This window comes from Nyctibius grandis, chromosome 2 (genome assembly GCF_013368605.1).
Source record: "Nyctibius grandis isolate bNycGra1 chromosome 2, bNycGra1.pri, whole genome shotgun sequence".
Classification (NCBI taxonomy): Eukaryota; Metazoa; Chordata; class Aves; order Nyctibiiformes; family Nyctibiidae; genus Nyctibius; species Nyctibius grandis.
Genome location: NC_090659.1, coordinates 64,101,288 through 64,124,367, shown reverse-complemented (window position 1 = coordinate 64,124,367; position 23,080 = coordinate 64,101,288). Strand labels below are relative to the sequence as shown.

General features: G+C 38.1%; 1 protein-coding gene across 2 annotated transcripts in view; it reads right to left on the bottom strand.

Moving 5' to 3' along the window:
• Positions 1-23,080, bottom strand: part of NALCN (sodium leak channel, non-selective) — a 238,323-nt gene that overhangs the window by 212,056 nt on the left and 3,187 nt on the right. For both annotated transcript variants that reach the window (XM_068424956.1, XM_068424957.1), the window contains exons 3-5: positions 2,872-2,955; positions 1,243-1,382; positions 277-405 (exon numbers count right to left, since the gene is read on the bottom strand). In XM_068424956.1, coding sequence (XP_068281057.1) covers positions 277-405; positions 1,243-1,382; positions 2,872-2,955 — 353 coding nt within the window. The remainder of the gene's footprint in view (positions 1-276; positions 406-1,242; positions 1,383-2,871; positions 2,956-23,080) is intronic.

The window sequence follows — 23,080 nt, the reverse complement described above, 5'->3', positions numbered from 1 at the left end:
GCTCTCTCTTACTTATACTCTCTCCCCTACACATACACAGTCACTCACCCCTAAATCAGACTGCAGCTCAATGCCATAATTTGTAATCTGTCACATTTAAAATTTATATTTTTGATAATTCCTAACTTTTTTGTTTCCCCAACTTACTTATCTTAGTGTATTTTGGTGGACTTCTTTTAATCTGTTAAATCTATTTTACACCCACTGATGCTAACTACAGTTATACATATGCACTGAAAGAACAGCCCCACAACATGCCTGCACAAGCTAACTCACCCTGACTGCGTATCGTCTGTCACGCAATGGTACGTAAAAGTTCCAAACATCTGCACTCCCAGGATCCCATACAGGAGAAGAAAGAACAGAAGGAAAATTGAAACACTCCAGATTTGCTCTCCGGAACGCCTGGCAAAAAGATAAATATGACAGTGAATGCACAGGCAACGTGAAGCCTCCTCTGAAAAGCTCCAGAACAGAAAATATGCTCACACAGAGAAAGTAGTATTTTATCCTGCAGAAAATTTGTCTTTAAAACTGATCTCTCACTCTATGCAGAGATAGAAAAGAGAGCCACGATTTTTTCTAAACCCGTAAATCAGGGTAATTAAACCAGCTGTAGACTACAAAGAGCAGAGCAAAAAAAAAAACCCAAATGAAATGCATGAAGTTTAGCTTTTGTAAAAGAGTATCTACCTAATGCCTTATACAGACAAGATATGATGATGAAGTAAAGTTGACACCAAATAAAGACAAAAAAAATCTTTCGCATTACCATGACATGGCTTTTGCCATCACATGCTGTATCAAACATTCTTATGTGTGTTTGCTTGCATATAAGCATCTCTGTACATATACCAATACATGCACACTCATAACTCTAATGGTTAGGGCATCTGCTCACGTATTTTTATTTATGAATATTACCCTACTGAGTGTTCACCTTGATTATTAAGTGCCCATATTAATGTAACAGATTTTACTGCCATTGGTTGAAAATTGCTGGCTACAGTTATTAGCAAAATGCTTTAAGGTTTATTTAAATATTTCACAGTTTTGATAATTTTCTAGGAAACTTGATCATTCCTTAAATATGGAAAATAGCAAGAATTTTTTGGCCAGAACTAAAACTCAGGAGGAAAACACTCATTAAGCATGAAAAGGCATTCTCTGAGCTGTGTAGTCAGTTTTTTAAGTCAAAACTGAAATCTTCTCTGCTGTTCTTCAGGTAACAGCCTTACTTACTTCAAGATATTTGTTATCCTAGTTCTTGGTAGCTCAAAACGAAAATATATCCGGAATGCTCGAATCATAATGAGTGGTCGTGGAATCCGTAACATGCCCCAAGGTGACATCTGGTCAACTATTTCAGCAATTTCAAACACCTACAAGCAAAAGAATCAGGAGTTTTTCTTGATGACCCTGTCCTGTTCCTGTATTCATTTACAGAACTTTTAAAACTATGAACACTATATATGAGTTTCAATCTTCTCTTGGTTTATTTTATGGTTCATTTTAACCATGTTTTTAAAAGTCTTAGCAAATCCTTCAATCCATTTCTAAGTTATCCTAATGAAATTCCAAAAATATACTCTGCTTATGTTCACAATGTTTCTGTCTCAAACATCTCAAGACAACTGTGCAAGCTTGTGTCAGCTGCTGGCTTCTGTGCTAGTCCTACCCCACAGGTTTCCCGCAACTGCATTAAAAGTGAATAATTTACATTTCCAAATATGAAAATCAGTATCTGTTAATGTTGCACATCACTAAGGTTTTTACTATGTATAAAAGTACATATACACAGATTGCCTTATGAGTTGCAACATGCTTACATATTCTCCATTTAATTCCAAGTGTATGAGAAAACTGTACATATTCTTCTCCTGTACTCCACTTATGACACAAATTTCAGCCAAGCCACAGAACAGGGAACCATTTCCTTAATACACTGAGAGGTTATGCACTCCATAAAGACTATTTAGCTCAATGACTGGGTGAAAATGTCTTGGTTTAATCCTTGTCTCTCACTCTCTGATAGGAACTGCTTGATTTAGTACTTGCTAAAAGTACTAAGAAAATAGAGGGGAATCCTGGCAATGCATAAGGTGGGTAATCTGCAGCAATCACTATAGAACTTTTATAAATCACTATAGAACTTTTACAATCTTTATACTATTGCAGGCCCAGTCTCACTGTCTTCAATCTGTTCTTACCCAAAAAACTGGCTATGGTTAAGGACTGGTTGGTTTGCAGGACACAATTTGACCTGTACCTTAACACTCTACACTTCTTTTACAATATGTCCAAGTTCCCTTCTTTATGACAATTTATCAAATTGTTTCCAAATGTATTTATTATTATTTTTTCCATTGTACTTTAACTTGAACTTTGGAAAAGGTTTTGTGAGGTGTGGGCCATATTACGTGAAAACCCTCCACTCACCGTATCAATGTGCCTACAGCGTGGCAAACATCTACCATTGGAATCATTCTCCCTTTAGTTGCCTAAGCTAGTCACCATGGCATCCTACTAGACTCAGTTGAAGGAGGTGAGCATGACTGTCATATGGAGTAAGAGATAAATGGCTCTCTGAAGATCCTTCTCTTTCCTTTTGACGATTCAGAGGGTTTATGGTAACAAGCTTCAGATTAATGTGTAACGTCTCAATAAGAAAAATTAAACAAGATAAATTCTACTACTAATATAGATATGCTGCAACGTGCAATTATGGAGCTATTGAATTCAGCACAGTTTTTTAAAAACAATTTGACCCAACTTACAGCTATCCTTCCACAACTCGTAATTACTTGGTTGCACAATATATTCTTCACAATTAAGGAACTGTTAATTGAAAAAGGTAAGTGAAATAATTACCTGTAAAACCAGTGACACCCAAAGACAAAAGACCATGAATCCATCAAACACACACCAACGATCCTTTACATAGGAGCTATCACCCTAGAAGAGAGAGAAAAGCTAAGACGTTAATTGTTGTTGCTCTACTGTCAGGATTTACAAATACCATAAACAAAAGTTCTTGGAAGAAGGAAAAGTAGTCTCTGTACCACTTTTAAAATGCCATTTTTGAAAGACTCCAAAAGCCTAATATCTGGGCTAGAATATGCTGGAAACATATAAACACAACTGGGTGAATAAATGGTCACTTCATTCTTGTGCGGTACTTCTCCTCAGCTTGTGTCAAAAAGAACTTATAAAGAGGCTTCTTACTTACACTTTGATGTAAATCAAAAACCACACAGAAAAATGAACATTGGACTCACTTTTCCATAGTATTGCCCATTACAAAATACTTGCACAGGAAGTTAAGTGTAAAACGCTAGCAATCTAGTATTGTGCCATTCAATTACTTCAATACTGTTCAAGAGCTTCAGTTAAATCAGTATCATTTTACATTCATCTTTTCATAAGTATTCAATCATTTTTCATGCTCTTGAAAAGTCTTGCCATTTCCAAAACACTAGACAGGAACCACCATCTCATCACAGTGTAGGCTTTTAAGTTTCTCTGGACATCTCCTGAGCAACTCTTTACCACCTCAAAATGACAATTCATTCTTTCGATTTCATTAATAATAATATGGTGAACTTTTCAGTATTAGTATTATTGGCACTCCACTAATTGTCTAGCACAAGGATTCAGAGCATACCTTTGCACTAATGAATAAAAGAAACTCAGGACAAAACTGAGCACTGGATCCCTGATGACCCATATGCCTTCATACCTGTTCTCTGGCTCTGCTTTAGACTTCTTCAACTAGCTCTCTAAATTAACACCTGAGCATGGTTTTGGTGATAGTCCAATGCAGAGATCACTCATAAAAGGCAGCATGGAGAAGACTGCATCCAAGCTCAGTTTCCTCTATACTACACTATTCTCAACCACTGCTCCAGTTTGCAAGCTTAGATATCCTCGCGTCTCACACCATTCCCAATGACGTGCAACACAGGCCCTCCATTGCAAGCTATAAAAACACTTCTCTGGTGGGCTGCTAATGCCTCACACTTTACTTCAACCACCAAACTGAAAAAATCTACATTTGTTAGGTAAATTATGGCTGAGAGTTAGACAGTTTTGTGTACCATATGGAGCATATAGGAAGCTGGGGACCAAATGTCTATAGATAGATGCAGCTTGTTGAAAGGGAGACAAAACAAGACTAGACCTAAGGAAAGTGGATATCCCAGTTTCATGTTGTATAGCAGTAAAAACATATGCAGAGACATTGCCAGTGTACCACAGGGCGCATAAACATCCCTTTCCAAATGAGGTTTCTCCTAACAGATTGATCATAACCTTCCCCTGCACTGTAAATTACCTGGTTCCTTTTCTCTGTTTAGTGTTATTCCAGATACAAACTACAGTGTTTGACATCCACTTTTCACAGGTATCATTGGGGAAAAAATTATTGTAAGGTCTCAAGAATCTTGAAGGCATCACTGGATTTTGGCCTGTTATGTGATTCCTGGCTTGATACACATTGTTTCTTATCTCAGGGATAGTTATTTCAGTCAACTTGTACTTGTTTTTAAATGTCTCAGCATTTTCATTGATTCTAAAAGCAGAGACAAGATGTTTTGTTTTAATCTAATATTTTCAATGGCATACACTATCCTAAAAATGATTTATCATCCCTTTCAGTAGGTGACAGCAAGATATATTGTGTAAACAGAGACAAAATATGTTTTTTTAAAAAAAGTTTTATTTCAGTTGCAAAACATCTTCAAGGCAGAAGTGAACAAAGTAAGGATATAAGGAAAATACAGCGAGTGATTTTCAAATCAGAAATAAAGGACAGAGAACTTCAACACTATTTTCAGACAGAGGATTTCCTAACACATAAGGATGTTAAACTTCTCCTCAGTCCACGAACTAGGAGGAGAAAGACTGCAAATCAGGGAAGCAACAGAACAGGAACTTTTGCACCATAATTTTAAACTGTTCTTCCTGAAGGAAGCAGACTTTGTTCACTAAGTAAAGTCTGAGCTAATCAGTAACTCTTCACTCAGGGCTAAACAAACTCAGCTGTTTCAGTGGTTGTGTTCGTAACTGTGAAGCAGATATATGCTATTTCTCTGTGGAGACCAGCCACCAACACCTTAAATCTCTCACCAGTCTCTCCTCTCACTCTGTACCCTCTTAGTGAACAAACCTCTGGTGACATTTGTATCAACATGCAACTTGAGTCTTTCAATTGTGGCTCCGAACAAAGATGCTGATTGGTCTTTCTCTCACTGAAGAACTCTTTGAAACTTACTTTTTTTCTCTTAAGCACCCTTTGTCTAAAGCAAGAAGTTTTCCCTGAGTTATGCTGTACAGATCTGAGCATGAACTCTGTGCTGTATTCACCCTCCCCTGAATAACCCGTCAAGTACTCACTAAAAGCCAAATCTTTTTTTCAGAAATTGCTTTCTCTCTCCACAATATGTATGGCATGATTGAAGCAGCTCTGCTGTTTTCTCCTTACAAAAGAAAATGTCGTGACCCTTTCCAGTCTTCTCACCAATCAGTCTGCTCCACCACCTCACTTCTCTGGTTGTCACATCAGGCCAGCTTCGCCCGCTACACCCTCCCTGTCAGGGGGGCTTTCAGCAGATCACCCACAGAAACTCAGGGCACCTGAATTACATCTGTAGAAACTACTCATTTGGGGGGAAGTTCTGGCCCTTTATGCTTTGCATGTAGGGAGGCTTTGGCTAAACCCTCTTCATGTTTGTCATTTGGCTGGCAGTGGATGTGGTGGGGAACCTTTAATGCAATTATACTGTGTATTGGCATATGGCATGTTATTTGCTGTTGGAAGCATTTTTAAGGCAGGATCATGTCTTGCTTAATGCGAAAATCAGAATATACTTTTTAGTATGAATTATGATGTCTGACTTCTAGTGCTACTTCCATGAAAAATCTAGTTCTGACTAAACACAGGCTAGCGCTCACATATTAATAGCAATGAACAGTGAGTTTCATTCACATTTAAAAAAAGCCTTGGGTTGGAATTCCACTCTCACAGTCAGTGGCAGCCTGTTCTTAGATTTGGAAAGGAATACAGATACATGAAATTTAAATACATCTGGTGACATCTTACCTAAAATAGCTGAAGTATTGCAATGTGTTAATCCCTCACCCTTTTTTCATCATGTCTGCCGAAATCTGAGAATTATTGATGAGTTTTGTTTTAGCATTTTTTTTGTGAATGTATTATCCCAGACCATTTACATTACGGTTTATAAGTCTTTGAAACGTGGTCTAAAGATTTGCAAAAGATGAAGGATTAGTACTGTAGACTAGAAGTCTCCTGCTGAGACTAACCAAACCTCTTAAAGTCATTAAAGTTGCTGACTCCCTACTGCCTGCAGTGGACATTGGATTCTTTAACATGCACAGCAAGTCCTGAAAGCTTCTTCAGCAACATGACTTAGAGTCTATCTAGACAACAAAATCATTTGTTTCTGAGAGAGCAGTGCATGCCAGTCCACTTACACTGTTCATGACTGCAGGCTTGGGACAGACTTTGGAAACCTTTGGCGCAGTAAACCATGCTCTCACTTAGTGCCTCTCCCAGGCAAATTAAGGGGTGCCACTCAAACTCAGGGGACTACTTAACAAACAGCTATTAAACACAAAGCATTTTAAGATACATAAAAAATCTGAAGTCCAAAGCAGCAACACTGCTTAGCTGTTAGATGGATCAATCTTTTCTTTGTTAATTAGAGGCCTATTCTTTATTTTGTAATACCCTTCCTAGTCTCCCCAAATAGTTTCTCCTAATATACACCCATCTTCTCCCTCAGTATTTATTTACGACAGGACAGCATCACTGTTAGGCTAGTGCACAACCATGGAAATGGCTTTCTTGGTAAACCACACACGTGGAATGGATCAAAAGTCTGCCTCTCTCTTAGAGATGCTAATCTGAATTAATATGAAATTTGACATCCCAAAAGATCAGACAAAATTGACATAATGGTCTGTAATTAAAATATTTTCTGCTCTATAAGAACTTAAGTTAATTTACTATGGCAATGTTGCCATAACTAAGGAAGAATACCTCAAGTTCAGCATAAGATCTTAGTGGTTTTTATCTGTTTGAAAACAGAACCAACAAATAAATCCCCTCCCTTCTTCCTGCATTCTCCTAATTTCACCAGCTTTTGCCTAATTTTAGCACCATTACATTAAGTGAGTACAATGCATTAACTCATTAAGGGAGTGGAACACCTCCCTTATGAGGAGAGGCTGAGGGAGCTGGGTCTCTTTAGCTTGGAGAAGAGGAGACTGAGGGGTGACCTCATTAATGTTTATAAATATGGAAAGGGCAAGTGTCACGAGGATGGAGCCAGGCTCTTCTCAGTGACATCCATTGACAGGACAGGGGGCAATGGGTGCAAGCTGGAACACAGGAGGTTCCGCATAAATATGAGGAAAAACTTCTTTACGGTGAGGGTGACCGAACACTGGAACAGGCTGCCCAGAGAGGTTGTGGAGTCTCCTTCTCTGGAGACATTCAAAACCCACCTGGATGCATTCCTGTATGATATGACCTAGGTAATCCTGCTCCGGCAGGGGTATTGGACCAGATGATCTTTCAAGGTCCCTTCCAATCCCTAACATTCTGTGATTCTGTGTGATTCTGTGATTTCTTAATTTTTTTATTTTCATGTGCAATACTAATACCCCAAAAGCACTGAGATGCCAGAAGATACACTTTCTCAATTGTAACCAGCATATTAAAGATAAAACACCAATTGCCTGTATTAGGTGCCCTAAACAGTTGTTACACAGGTTCACAGAAGAAAACAATTTTATAAGACCTAACTCATTGAAAGTGTGAGCCAGTATAAAATACAGACAGAACCACAGACAGAAGTAACACCTGAGGTAGTTACTCCATGAGAGCCATTACAGTTTAACTTACACCAGAAGGGAAGACTAGCCAGATTGTAATTTTTTGATAAAAGTTTATTCCATTATCAACCTTGCTGAAAACAAAATACTCTATGAAATCAACATCCAAATTGCATAAAGCAATCTGATAGAAGATTGATTATGTCTGCTAATTTTCCTACCCTATTTCAGTATCTCATTGGTAAGGTAGACAGCTTAGCTAGATGATAGCAGTCAACTCTTAGGTCATTTCTGCTCTGCTTATCTCTAACATCTCAGGAACACCTCAGGATGAACAGCACATCCCTGCAAGTGAAAAGCCTCCTCTGCCTCCCTGCTTGCCTTCAGGAATTTCTTTTTCTCTCTCATCCCTGACTAAAACCTGTTCTCTGAATACTTCCCTCCTGCCTCTTTCCAGCTGCCTCTGTGGGAAAGCTAAAAAAAGAAGCAATATGACATTTGCTCTGATGGTAATCAGATTTATCATCTGGTCTGGAAAGGAGTCCTGTAGTCTTGGGTCTGTCATTAGGAGAACCTTAGTCTTCCACTTTTCCTCACAGTCTCTGACAAACAGGATAGCTGAATGATGGTACAAATGTAAAGGGACCAGCAAGCTCAGTCATAACCGGGTACATTGCTATTCTGTCATGGTCTCTGTCATGGTCACTGGATCCTGCATGCAGTGGCAGTAAATAAAGCACATCAACAACTCTAGCAAATTCTTCAGATCACCCTGCGGGCTACTTTGTGGAGCACCACAAATAAGCATTAAGGGGTGGAGGCTGACATTTACTGGCATTTTAGGAGCAGCATAAATGCACAGGAGGAAATAGAAGGAATACAGGGAATCAGAATTCGAGAGCATCATTTTTTCCTCCTCCGCTATGCTCATTACAATGCAAAAAGAGCAAGTTAGAAGAGAGTGCACAGCTCAGTTAGGGAAACAAGACTCACCCTCCCTCCACACAAACACTGCAGGGCATGGAGGTGGGAGTGGGACAGAAAATGACATCAGAGCTCAAGGGAGCACTTTGCCTAACCTCTCTCCCTGCCCTGCAAATGCAGATAATAACATACATACACACACAGAGGGTATGTATCTCCTACCTGGTCGCACGTATGCATGCATCCCTTATGTTTCTGGCTCAACTTCAGATTTTCCCTATTTCCTTAAAAACCTACAGTTTACAGGTCTGTTTAATAGCAGAATGATGCAGACAATCCAGCCCAGCTCCTAACCTGTCAAATACTTTCAACAGAAAAGTGAATGAAGAGATACAGCTGAATCAAGAAAAACTGCCTCTGACTTCTCGGTTCTCCTCTTCTGTCCCCCCAAAATAAAACTATTTCTCAAATGTGCTCATGTGTCAAACTTTGGCTCCCTTCTTCCTTCTTCAGAGCTTTGCAACTCCTCAGCTGCCCTGGGGACTGACTGAAGCGGAACCTCAGACAGACAGACGACCCTCAGCTGCACCACCCACTTAAAGCCCATCTTCTATACTGCATGACATAAAAAAATTCAACCTGAAGCATTTTATTACGCAACAACCAGCAAATTATATACTAGCCATCTTTTAATGCAAAGTACTTCTGTAACTGTAAAATGATGATCCAGTGCAGGAAACTAAGAAAATTGTGGATTGCTTAGCTTAGACCATGTTAATAACCAAAGAAAAAATGGCACGTTTTAAAATGGGTGGTCACCTCCAAGTTAGCCCTCTGCAACAGTGATAGTATCATTTCAAAATGAACCAACATTTTTTTTTTTTAAAAAGTCTGTATTTGAGAAAAAAAAGAAACAATAAGGGGTGGGGGGAGGACAGCTCATTTCTGTATGTCTTCTTTTTCTCATAAAGTGTCTTTATTCACAGTGAAGGATCTTATTTAACAGATATTCACATAACAGCAATTGATTTGTAACAGCCAATGGAGTTAGAATTGCTGTGTGAAGCTTAACTCTAAACGGTTATAGTGGGTGTAATATCACTTTGTCATCACTTGAGTTAAACAAGTACAAATTGTAACTACTCATGTATTGTACTGAACTGCTCCATCATCAGATGCTTCCAAGTAACACATTACATAGTGCATAATTTATCTTTGTCATAACATGTAATGTAATATTTATAGTAATCTTGTAGTCTATGCTAGAAAAACACTGGAAAAATCACTTGCTGTTACAGCATACAAAACAAAGTTAGTCTATTTATAACTAAAGAAATGAAACACGGCTCTTACTGGTCCTTTGGATTAGAGGGTGATTCCATGCACGTTACAGACACACAACAAACACAGTTTCAATCTATCATTACAAAAAAGCTATAATTACTACAGAACCACTACTTCATAATTTGTAATAATTTGTAATAATTAAAATAGATTTTTAAGTGAATTTGTTGAGATTTTCAGCTTATTTTAGGAATTACCAAAGAAGATGTAAGGCTATTTCATTCATTAAAGAACAGTCTCACACGTATTTTTAAGGCACACTAGATTTTTGTTAATTTATGTATTAACTTCACCAAACTTACTATTTCATGTTTCATATTGTAATGGGAGGTTTTTAAACTATAGTACTCACCATCTCATTTGCTGTTTCTAACAGAAGGAAAAAAAACACCAAAAAGCCTGTAAAGGAAGAAACAACCCTGGCCATGAAGTAAGAATCAAGTCTTTCAAACAGACAAACAAGGACCATTTTACTTGCTAAAAATCCTGTAACAGTGTCTGCTGTAAAATACAGGGCGGGGGGGGGGGGGGGGGGGGGGGGGGGGGCAGTGTGGCAGGGGCAGAATTGGGAGGAGTTAAAAAATGCTGTTTTAAACCAAAAGTGTTAATGAAAATTTTAAAACAAAACAGAAACAAACATTAAAACATTACACAACACTCCCTTCCTCCAGTACAAAATTATCAAGTGGAATCACCACTTTCACAAAAGGATGGAAAGAAATGCCTCAACACACCTCTCCTGTCAGCCAAATCACTGTAGAGCATCTCAGTTCAGCTGAGTGACAAGTAATTCAGATTGTCCACTACTCAGAGCTGCCAGGCACAGCCTTCACATATAGTCAACAGAGGACAGATGCTAATACCTTCTTATCAGTACCCAACAGTACATGTGGCTACAGAACACATGGGGAAGGGAGCTTTGCTGGTATATTACATTGCTGCTTTCTTGATACATCGTTTTACCACTGCAGGTGAGTGCCAACATGCCCCACAGAGAGATTTTACAGGTTACTACACTGAGAGCCTGAATTGCATTTCCCTCTCCAACTGCTCATTAGCCAACTGCATTCAGTGCCATAAGTACTGCCTTACTACCTGACTCAGCTCCCTTGGATGTCTTAAAGGTTCAGCAAATCTAAAAATGGCTGATAAGGAGGAGAATGAATAGGAACCCTCCACCTGGAACAGCACTCCCTCAGCACTCCTGAGAAATACTCAAGACTCAGCTTGATAGGACACTGGATAACCAAATTAAGGCCCTGCTTTGATTAAGAGGTTGGTCCAGACCATCTGCATAGGTGCCTTCCAACCCGGACTTTTCTCTGGTTGTGCATATCTAAGACAATCTCCTCAAGATGCCAGTTCCTTGGGGTAGACTCCAGTTCTACATCTAGTTCCATATGCATAGACGTGTGCTCATGCTTGGAAGTACTCTGCAGCTTTGAGAAGGTGATGTGTGTTAAACACTGCTGTGCTTCATCCAGTAGTATTCTGCCCTCCCCCAGCTCCAATGTTTATGGTGGATGCAATGGGTGGATTTGGATGCAAATGTTTCAAGGTGAAAGCTTACACTCCAAAGCATCAAATATTGCCTGGAGATTGAATAGGGAGATTTGATAGGCAAACAGTCTCATCTAACATGACAAAACTCATATTTATGACCATCATTCACAGCTCTCCTTCAACAGAAAAAAAGCCCCAATATTGAAAGTTGGAATAGATAAGAAGGAGGCACTTTTCAGAAAGAGGATTTTTTTATTTGGCAATTAGCATTATTAAAAGCTGGAGAATCCATTTTATACTACAGAGACCAGGAAAGTTTATTGAAACAACAATCTCAGTATAGCTGTAAGAAAGCAATATTTACATTAGTAGTGGAGAACACAATACTCTGAAATTAAATTTTACATTCAGCTTACTGCCTTAAAAATCCCACACACATTTCGTCATTTTCATGAAAATACAGCTGCACAGAAAAGTTCTTATTCCCTTCCACAGGGATTTGGATGTCATTAAGATTTTTTCATCTTGGTGTCTTGTTTTATTCTCTCAAATTAAGAGAGAAGACAACATGGGCATAAAATAAAATAAAAGATATTGTTTAATTATAGCAGACTTCCCTGAAAATGCAAGTTTCAACACAGAAAGGCACATTAGGGATGAAGTTCCCTCTCTTCCTACCTGAATACATAACACATTATCCAATATGTTGATTTCACTGCTACCCCAGTATATGTGTCACTTTACCCTGACATGAAGCGACACATTAAAAATATCCCTCAATAATAGCTGCTTTCATGAAGAAAAACAGTAAAGTAATCCTTGAAAGTGCTATTAGAAAGGGAAAAAATTAACATTATCAAAAAGTAAAGTTTTGTTCAGCTAATTGGTCTGTATATTGAAAGAGTAATTTCTAAATATGTTATGAAAGTCAGTATGTTGTATATTGTAAAGTTTTGTTCAGCTAATTGGTCTGTATATTGAAAGAGTAATTTCTAAATATGTTATGAAAGTCAGTATGTTGTATATTTTTTCTTAGCAACTTTAAAGTTAAATTTTGGTCACCATGGTAAGTCCCTAAGTATTGTATGGATATATACTTCAATCCATGCCCCAAAACAATTTCTCACTAAAAGTTTTTATGTCCCATTGACTGGTTACAAAAATTACCATTTTTATTTTAGAAATACTGCCTGTGTAAGTTCACGCAGTAACTTAAATGCCTTTGATTTTCTAATACTCTAATGCAAAAATGGTGCAAAAAGCTCCACTGTATAATATGAGCCATTACTTCCCTGTAATAAACTCTCCAACAAAACCAGGCACAAGTAACCATAGAAACAGGCGTGTATATTCTAGTGCAACGGTCTCTAACCTTTGCTGGCCCACAGGCAGTAACACCTAACTAGTGGCACGCTGCAGGCAACTTCGTATCTGTGTTCCTTGTGATAATCAGTCTTAACTTTTTTAATTTCCTGTGACTGGAAACAGCATTGGAGCATTTCACTAGCAACATGATCCCAGTAGGCTGGGAGCAGATGTCCTTCTGATGGACATATGTGCTCAGCAAAACACCAATAAATACAGGAAAAAGGTGAGACAGAAGAATCAACTTTTGTAGACTGAATGTCTTATTCAAATAATGGATATCAATACTGTTTGCTAACAAATAATACTCAAAACTAACAAGCACAGCTGCCAACACCAAAATATTCCAGTATTTTTTAAGTTAAATTTTAAGACACTTTGGATTAATATATTTTTGCCAACACATCTAGATTTCCAACAGCATTATACATAGGACAGAATTCTATTTTTTTAATACAGATACATAAAACAATTTGTCATAAGGACAAATAATTTTCACCTTATAATCTCAAGTAGAGTGAAAGGGGAAATTCAAATCTTAAATCAACTGGGTCTTTTTTCGTGTTTGCTCCTCAAGATTTTTACTAGCACAGGTAAGTAGTTTTCTATTTTTTCCCTCCGCATAATCACACCCTGTTTAATCAGAGCATCTCATCATTTTCTCATCCTTGCCACTGATTCCACTGGTTATGCCCCTGTCCTCCAGGTCAAGGTTCTCGCTCCTGTTTGTGACTTGCACATCCTGAGACTGAGCTTTCACCACCAAACATCACGAGCACATAAGAGCATGCTGACACAGGATGACGGGAGCCACTTATTCTGTTTTACTACCTGTCCTTTGAAGACAACACAACTTCCTGATCCTTAACTCATTTATATGCCATGGGGTATACACCATATTTAAAGTCTCTAAGTGCAGTAATTTCAGAATTTCCATCTTCTGTTTTCAGTCTGTAACACAGCAGAATCTCCCTTGACAAAGTTACTAAAAGCTGGTGAGCCAGTTGGCACTGTTTCACTGCAATTCAATTAATAATTCCATCATTTATCAGAAGGATTAAACTCATTCTATAATTTCTCCATTCTTGTTAGATGAAGGTGGAATGTTTAATATTAAAAGTACTGAAAAGAAGGCAAATCAGATACTTGTAATAAGGTACAGTAAACAACAATTCTGTAATCAATAACTCAAACTTTTGAATTAGGATGATTATGGAAGAAATTCATTTAAACATATATGAGTTAATGCCATAAACGTTCAAGAAGAAGCTGGCATCCAGTTGCCTGTATACTTTCTGTAGTGCCCACCTGCCCATTGACAACAAATCTGTAATAATGAGTTAGAGTAATAGCTGACTGTGAGATACCTAAAGGCTAGGTGTCAGTCGAGGTACTTTAAGCTTCCCTTTCAGTCAATGGAGAAAAACAGGCCAGATAAATTACCTTTTGGAAGAGCCTACTTTAGACACAAACAACTAATTACAGACAATTGCAGACCCTCAAATTAGTGCTGATGAATCCTACTGAAAGTGTTTCTCTTTTAAGGCTCAAAATCTATTTCGTGCAAGCAAAGATAAAAACGTATCAGAATATGCAAACAGACATCAGCTGCCACTGGGAACAGTTGCAGACCCCAGTTTAGATCATGGCAACCAGGATATTTCATTACAGCACAAAAAGCCCATCTCCACCATACTTGCATGATGGGTGGAAAATTCCTTATATTGGCAGAGAAGCAAATGCACAGAGTTAAGCCCACATGGCTCAGGTAAGTCTCCAGCCTGCTCTGTCCTTGACTCTCTCCTCCTGAGCTGACAGCGACTACAGCAACCAAAGCACCTATCAGAAAAACAATGAGGAAATGTGCTCTCTGCACAGGGTTAACACTGCCTGGGAACACCCAACATGCTGAAAGCCACTGATTTCAGTTAACTGCCCTTTAGTACTGGACAGAAGCAAAAGAAACGGCTCCCATCTCTCTGTGACTGCACTGGTAGAAAATTAAGCTTTGTTTCAGTTCCTGCATGAATTCCCCAAGAGAGTGCTGAAAGCTAATGGTGCAACCATTCAGTTCAGCCCCTTGCAGGAGTACTAAAGTTAGTGAATAGTGATCAGTGCTTCTCAAATAAAGTCTGACAGATCCACTCGCAACTACTTCAGTTAGTACAAAAGTTTTGCTGTGAATGTAATTGATTTAACAACGGGGGAAATGTCAAGGACCATTACTTCTGACTTTCTATAATCTCCTTTGTTAGCTGACATGTGTCACAACTGCACAGTGAAGAAAGACATTTCTATTCAATTCAGTGCACTACTTCTGCTATATAAAAAGAAATTTATAATTTTCAGCATGATGATACTAAAATAAGTGTCAGCTAGGCTTTTTTAACAGACAGGAGAGAGAACTCTCACACTTTTTATTTTACAGTGTTACTCCACTAACAGAGGAACCAGATAAACCATGCCTCCTTTTTACAACATGATTTCAATGTAGGTTTTCTAATATCATCAAGACTGTGATTAGAAGTGATACAAAAAAATCGGAGATCTCCAAACCCCCTTGCTTTCTAACTTTCCTCACCGAAGTGGGAAGCCAGGTGCGGCTGGGTAAGGAGTCCGAAAGAAAACTCAATAACACCAGAGTGTGTTATTAAGCAGGCATTCTTTATTGCAGCGCTGGGCAGCACTGGGGATTATCCACCATGAGTGCTCCACCGATTTTGCAGATTTTCAGAGATTATATACCATAAAGTTATACATAGTCATAAGATTCCCAATAACTCATTTGCATAGTCATGAGATTTCCTGGAACTCATTAATATATGTAAATGTCCGTTCCGCATGCGCAGTCGTTTTCTCTGGTGGTCGTCAGGGGTCTTCAGATGAAGGCTTATAGTCTTCCTCGCTGTGTTCGCTAACTGACCCCTGCTTCTGCGCAAACTCAGTCCAGGGATCACGTAGGTCACGTAGGCTGTGTCCTTCAAGGCAGCTGTTGCAACTCCCTTATCTTTAGGTTTCTGTGCCTCTGTTTTCCCAAGGCCAAGTTGTCTGAAGTGAAATACAGCCATCCTAATTAGAAACTATCTTTTCAAGGCCCAGTTGTCTGAAGTGAGATATACCCATCTAAATTAAAAAAAAGGCTCCCTTTGTTTATTTATATAACTAGGTTAGTCGAATGTCTAAGGTATTTACAACATCCTCTTTGTTCTTGGGGCCCTCAACCGTTTCAGAAGCCACAATGAGGATGCGGTACAATGAAGATAATTTCATATACCCTCACAGTGTCCATGGAGTGGAACGATATCCATTCATCTCTCATCCCTAAAGGCTGAATTTTCACCTGAGACACCTGTTACTTGGTTCCTTTTTATTGCAGTGGATGTGAATTCTTTCATACCATGGACACAGTTTCCTGAAAGTTTCTCAGATTTTGGCACATTTTCCTCTTTGGTTATTTTGTTATATATAATGCCACCAGTGCAATTGTGTCTAATACAAGCAATTTACCTGGGATATTTCTCTACCTCCTTATTCCACCTCCTTATACAGAGGCTGAAAGTAAAAACTTCTAATAAAGATAAGATACCTTTAAAGTAAGGTATCCTTACCTTGCTCATACCCATGTGGGATGACTTTCAGAAGATACGTTATTAGAAAGCAGAAGGTAATTTTTGCATCACACATTAAAAGAAATACAAAGTCCTTCCATCACAGGTTAGGCTCCCTGCTTTCTTTCAGAAGTCTGATGCTCGTCTAATATCACATCTGGTTTAGGCTTGGGGGTTATTTCTCATTTCTCTAGTTCCACCCCACGCCCTTTTTTCAATGAGGAGATAATCTTGGAAACTTTCCTTGAATTAATGAACAGACCTATGTCAATCACGTTCATAAGTGACACAGGAGTGGGCACATAAATGTGAGCTTTGATTCTAAGGGACTGCAAGTCTTGTCAGTTAGGTTACAAGATGACTCATGAACTCTTTTGGCAGACACAAACATTAGTTAATTCATGGTGCTCTCAGAAGCCTGCCAATCAATTAGTTAAGTTACGCAATAGACATAAACTGCGTGTAACTGGGAGACCAGTTTAAATCTTATTCAAGACAGAGTGAAGGAGATTGATCTGCTTTCATTTAAACAGACATAACACTTCCTTGATGCAGCTGATTACAGCAGAGTTCTTTCTGACCAAGGAGCTTGAGACATGAAAGAAATCAGAACCAGAGAGCCACTGAAATCTATTTACATTCCGGGAAATAAAGATCATGTAAACAAATCTAGGATCAATTGAAGAAAATGGAATTCTGAACTGAAGAGATCATGAAAATACCAATCTCAAATTGAATTCAGTAACTTTTACCATTGCATGAAATTTATTACATCTGATACATTGGTACATGGTGTGGTACTGTGGTGGCCAAAATTGCATTTATTTCTTAGAAGGCTGTAATTTCACTCACAAAACCAAAGAAGTATATTATGGTTGCACACATGTTAAACTTTTAGATTCTTTATACAAATATAAATCACCAGTAGCAGGCAGTAAAATAAAGATAATTTCCAGCTAAATGTGGAAGTTCCCGTTTTACGATCCCAATGAATCAGAGGTTAGTCACTTACCTAGACTTTGCCTACGTCTGCAAATCTTCATACTCCAGGTGTTCTGGCAATCACCTCATTATATGTTTCCTGACAAGCTCCAAGTAACAGAGTATTTCTGACCCCATGAAGTTTTACTTAGACCATAAAAAAGTGGTTGCCAAAGAAGCAAATATATTCTGTGAGAGGCTAGCTGATAACAAACCCATCACTGTTCACTGTACCAACATAAAAGAGATCCCTGACTTCTGCTAAATCACTGATACTACATTGTGTTATTCAGCCACCCTGGTACCGGTGGAGCATTGTGTTTCAAGATACTATGATTCAGCCTGTGTCTGCTGAGCAGACATACATAAACACAGCCGGGGAAAACATTACACCATGAAGATGGTCTAAGTTAACACATTTCCATCTTACATGAGAGAATAAAAAATAAAATTAAATCAATTAATCTCTTGAAACACCCCTGAATTATTCACTGAACTGAATAAATGATGAGATTGGACATCACATTAGGATTAAGAGACTTTCAAGTCCATGACAGTGATGGCTATTGTTCATGGACTATTGTCAAAAATAAGTAAAAATAGAAGTTTGATTTCATTCAATTGAAGTATTCCTATTCCTAAAATCCACACTGTTCTGGTGTCATTAAATCTCATGTAAAATTTGTGTCAACAAGCAGCCTTTCCCCACACAACATGTTTTGATGTTCTAACAAGTCAAAGTCAAGAGGTCTTCTGGCCTTTATTCTTATCTTCCATTACCCCTGAAGTAGAGCTGTACTTCACACTTAATGTTTCTAGGTCTCAGACAAAGGAATAATATGTATGTGGTAACACTAAAGGAACCTCATTCACCATTTTATTAAAATAGCCTTTTTAATTTACACACTCCACAGCTTTTTTAATGTGTAGAAAGTCTGTAATATTTACCAATAATCTTTTTATTTTTTTTCAATGACTTTTAAAGACATCGGAATTTTTAACTTCTAAAACATTAGGTCTTTTTAAGATGTGTCTGTAACACAAGTTAGTAGACATCTGCTAACACGCTTAATAAGCTATTCCTACAAAAATACTGATGTGGCTAAGTCACATCATCAGTTAATTCATGTGCTACTCAGAGAACGGAATTTGCAATGCTTTGAAATCATTAAAATCTGTGATCTACATAGAAAGGTTGCAGAAAAAATATGTAACTATGAAAACTTGCCTATCTAGGAATGCAATACTTTTTAAAAATAATACTAAAATATTGCTGTGCTTATTACAGCATATTTTCATGACTGAAATCCATATTCAAAATTATTTGCTCATAAAAGCCTAACAGGCCAAACAGAAATCAAAATAGTAAGCCACAACAGTTTCTCTTATAACTACTTGAATAACTTGCTTGATGAAGTAATTAACACCTAACTTTTAATGTCATCAAACTATTCAGTTGGAGGCCAGGTAGTGTTCATGAAAGTTATTCTCTAGTCAGTGATATTATATATTTACTGACTTCATCTATTTGAAATAGATTTAATACTGTGTACACAGTATTTTCCTGAGCTACTCTATCATTTCACAGTAAGCTCTATCACAGGCCATCATTCTTCAATTTAGAACATAATTCAGAATACAAGCACAAAAATGTCATAAGAAGCAAAGTGACTTGCTCCAGTTCTCTCTCTATCTCATATGAAACTTCACAAACCATTACAAGTAGTCTTACTGTTTCTACATACATTTTCTACAATGTGGCCAGCCAACACTAGGCAGACTGTCCTAGAATTTTGTATTTAAAAAGACCACAATCAGTAAGAAATTGTAGCCTGTATTTCATTTTTCAGAGATTAGTTTCAAGGTGAAGACAGACATATTACTAGCATTAGTTCACTTGTTCATGACGAGTAACAATAGCCTGCAATACCAAAAACTATAATACGATAATTATATCACAAGCCTTTCATTACTTTATTCCCAGGTAGTGCCTATATACTGAATATAATCCGTTACACTGCACATTTATACGCATTTCAACTCTTCCAGAGGAGTCAACCTATCACAAAACCTATTAGAAGCAAACAGTGTATGACAGCAATAACAAGGAATATCAATATACTGTTTTGAAAACAAAAGGACCTCGGACACTGTAATAGATATATCCAATACTGTCATTCTCTGATTTCTCTAATATTTGTATTTTGTGCTCCTTGTCTAAACACATGCCAGTGTCTATCTCCGTTCCAGGTGGTGGATATCTACATGAGCAGTGCCATCGTAATCCAGAGCCCCCTGTATCGATTGTCTTCGCAAATGAAACAAGCAACAACCAACATTCACTAGGCGAAGGCAGCCCAAAGTTTGAATAGGTTTTACTAGCACAGCAACAATTATTCAGAAGGAAACATGAGTGATAAAAGGCACAATGTCACCGCAACATTTCAGTTTAACTTTCCTTCTGGGGTAACAAAACACTTGGACGGATGTATCGATTTATTTTGTCACTTAGCTTACACAGGGAAAAGGGAAACTTCTTACAGACAAAAGGCTAGGATTTTCAGAAACTACTTTCCTTTTCTAAAAACCCCTGGGAACCAAAGGAAGTAAATTTCTCATTTGTGCTCAGAAGGTGTTAATTAGACATGATTTAACATTTTGAAAATCTTCTTAGCTCAGCTATACTTACATTGTTATTAATTGGGACTTAAGTGGAAGGTGCCTACCTTCTCCATAAATTAGGTTTCTTGCTGGACTAAGATTTTGCATTAATCATGATTCAAAAGTTTATTAGCATTTCAGTTCCTAAGGCCTTTACAGAAATACTGATTTATGGTAAAGTTCAGTAGAACCATATGGCAATACATTCATTTATCCTACATTCACTAAAAGTCTTGAGTGCACTTAAATTAGGACTACACTTCATAAACAAATTTCCTTATATAAAGATGTTGCATATACAAACATCTTTAATAATGCTAATAGTGTCTAAACAGTGCTTTATTTTACTTTGATTGCAACTATCTTTGGAATTCTGTGGATCATTAAGTTCTTGGCAGAGCTATAATATTTAACCAATAATTTCCCTATAATCAATAATCCCAAGAGTAAGTAAAATAGTTCACTAAAAGAGGATGATTCGTTGACTAGCATTCAAAGAAGCCATTTGATATCATATTCAAAAAGGTCTGATTTAACAGCTGAAAAAGGCCAATCCACTTATAACATAGTTTTACGAAACTTGCTATACACGACACAAAGCCCATATCTTTTTCCTACAGTTCTCTCTTATTCACATGAATAGTGTGTAGCCACCAGGTCCAGTGAAGCCATCCCTCCCCTTTATTCAGCAATTGTGAGACCACATCCACAAGCCTGATTTTGAGCTGAGTGCAGTTCTGGGCTCCCTAGTGCAAGAAGGACATAAGGCATAATGGAGTGAGCAGAGGGCCACCAAAAAGGTCAGAGAGCTCGAGCACATGATGTCAGAGGAGAGGGTGAGAGACATGGGTCCGTTCAGCCTTTGGCAGAGGAGGCAAAGGGGAGACCTTGTTGCTGTCTACAACTACCTAATCAGAGGATACAGAGAAAATGGAACGAAACTCTTCTTGGAAGTGGACAGTGGTAAGACTCATACAAGGGACACAAGTTGGAAGATGGAAAATTCTGATTAAGTATTAGGAAAATTTTTTTGCGTGAGGTTGGTCAAGCACTGGAACAGGCTGTGTAGAGAGCTTGTGGAATCTTCATCCTTGGAGGAGTCTGAGATTCACCTGGACAACCCAAGCCATGGGCAACTTCATCTAACTGGACCTGCTTTGGGCATCAGCTGATGGCCTCTGGAGGTCCCTTCCAATCTAAATTATTCTATGATTCCATGAATAGTGCCAATGAAGGCACTTCATTCCAGTGCAACTATTCACTGACGAATGCTACAAGACATTAAGTTGTAAACAAATCCTCAGTGGCTAAAATAGCAATAAATGCAGCCATTTTCTACTTAAACAATCTATCTTTGCGTAACAGAGCCCATGTCTAATCTATTCTACTGTATTTTTATGTAATAAACGAAGAGTAAAATGTCAGTGCGCAAATGAAATAATCTGCATTGTGATCTATACATGTATAACATGAATCAAGGCAATGGAACCAGCTCCAGACAGCTATTCATTCTGTGTGGACAGACTCATCAGACATGCTTCAAATACGAGTTCATCATATGGTAATCAAAGGTAAGTTCATCCTATGAGGAGCAGCTAAGGACTCTGTGTTTGGCTAGTTCAGAGAAAAGGAGGCTGAGGGGCGACCTCATTGCTCTCTACAGGTTCCTGAGGAGGCGAAGTGGAGAGAAAGGTGCTGATCTCTTCTCCCTGGTATTCAGTGATAGGACGCGTGGGAAGGGTTCCAAGCTGCACCAGGGGAGGTTCAGACTGGACATAAAGAAGCATTTCTTTACCAAGAGGGTGGTCAAACACTGGAACAGGCTTCCTACAGAGGTGGTCGATGCCCCAAGCCTGTCAGTGTTTAAAAGGCATTTGGACAATGCCCTTAATAACATGCTTTAACTTTTGTTCAGCACTGAATTGGTCAGGCAGTTGGACTGGACGATCGCTGTAGGTCCCTTCCAACTGTCCCTTCCAACTATTCTATTCTATTCTATTCTATTCTATTCTATTCTATTCTATTCTATTCTATTCTATTCTATTCTAATTCTATATCCACAAAACCACAAATTTAAACAATGCACTGAAAGACGTTAGAATATGCAGCAACGTATTATTCATAGTCCTGAAGTGTTGACTGTGAGTGAAGTTGGTATTTCCATACACAAAGGTTGAGAAATCAAGCTTTGTACAAAAGTTGCACTGTTGGCCACCCCTCCCTCTCTCTGCTCTAATATCTATGTGCCCATTTCTTTGCAAAGTCTGTACTGGCTTCCACACTGTTCAAATGTGCACACTGGTTGCTAATTCCCCATTCATGATCCTGTGTTCTCATCTTCACCTGTTTAACGGACATCTCTGAATAAAAGAGTACAGGTAGCAGCCAGAAATAGCACTTCACAAAGGACTACTTTGGTCTTAAGCAACACACAAGGATTTTCTCAGAATCACCTTATTTCAGTAACTTTCTAAATATTAATATTAATGATACTTTATCTTTTGCTATTAATATTCCTTAAGTATGATGACATAATAGCTTAGTTTGGCAGTGAACAAAAAATGCTATCTGCAAACTCAGAACAAACTGAAGACCTAAGGACAACCTCAGATGTCTCCGGAGTTACCAGACCTTTCAGGAGACAATAACACACGGATTATCTGTCCTGTGCAATAGTGACATAATTGCATTGTCAAATATGGCCTGCAGATGGATTTTCTATATGCAAGCTGAATTTGTATCTTTTTGCAGAAGACTGGAAACAATCAGTAAAATAATGCTGCAAAATAATGATCTCTGGAAAACTCTGCAGTTTTACATTCTCCAATATCATA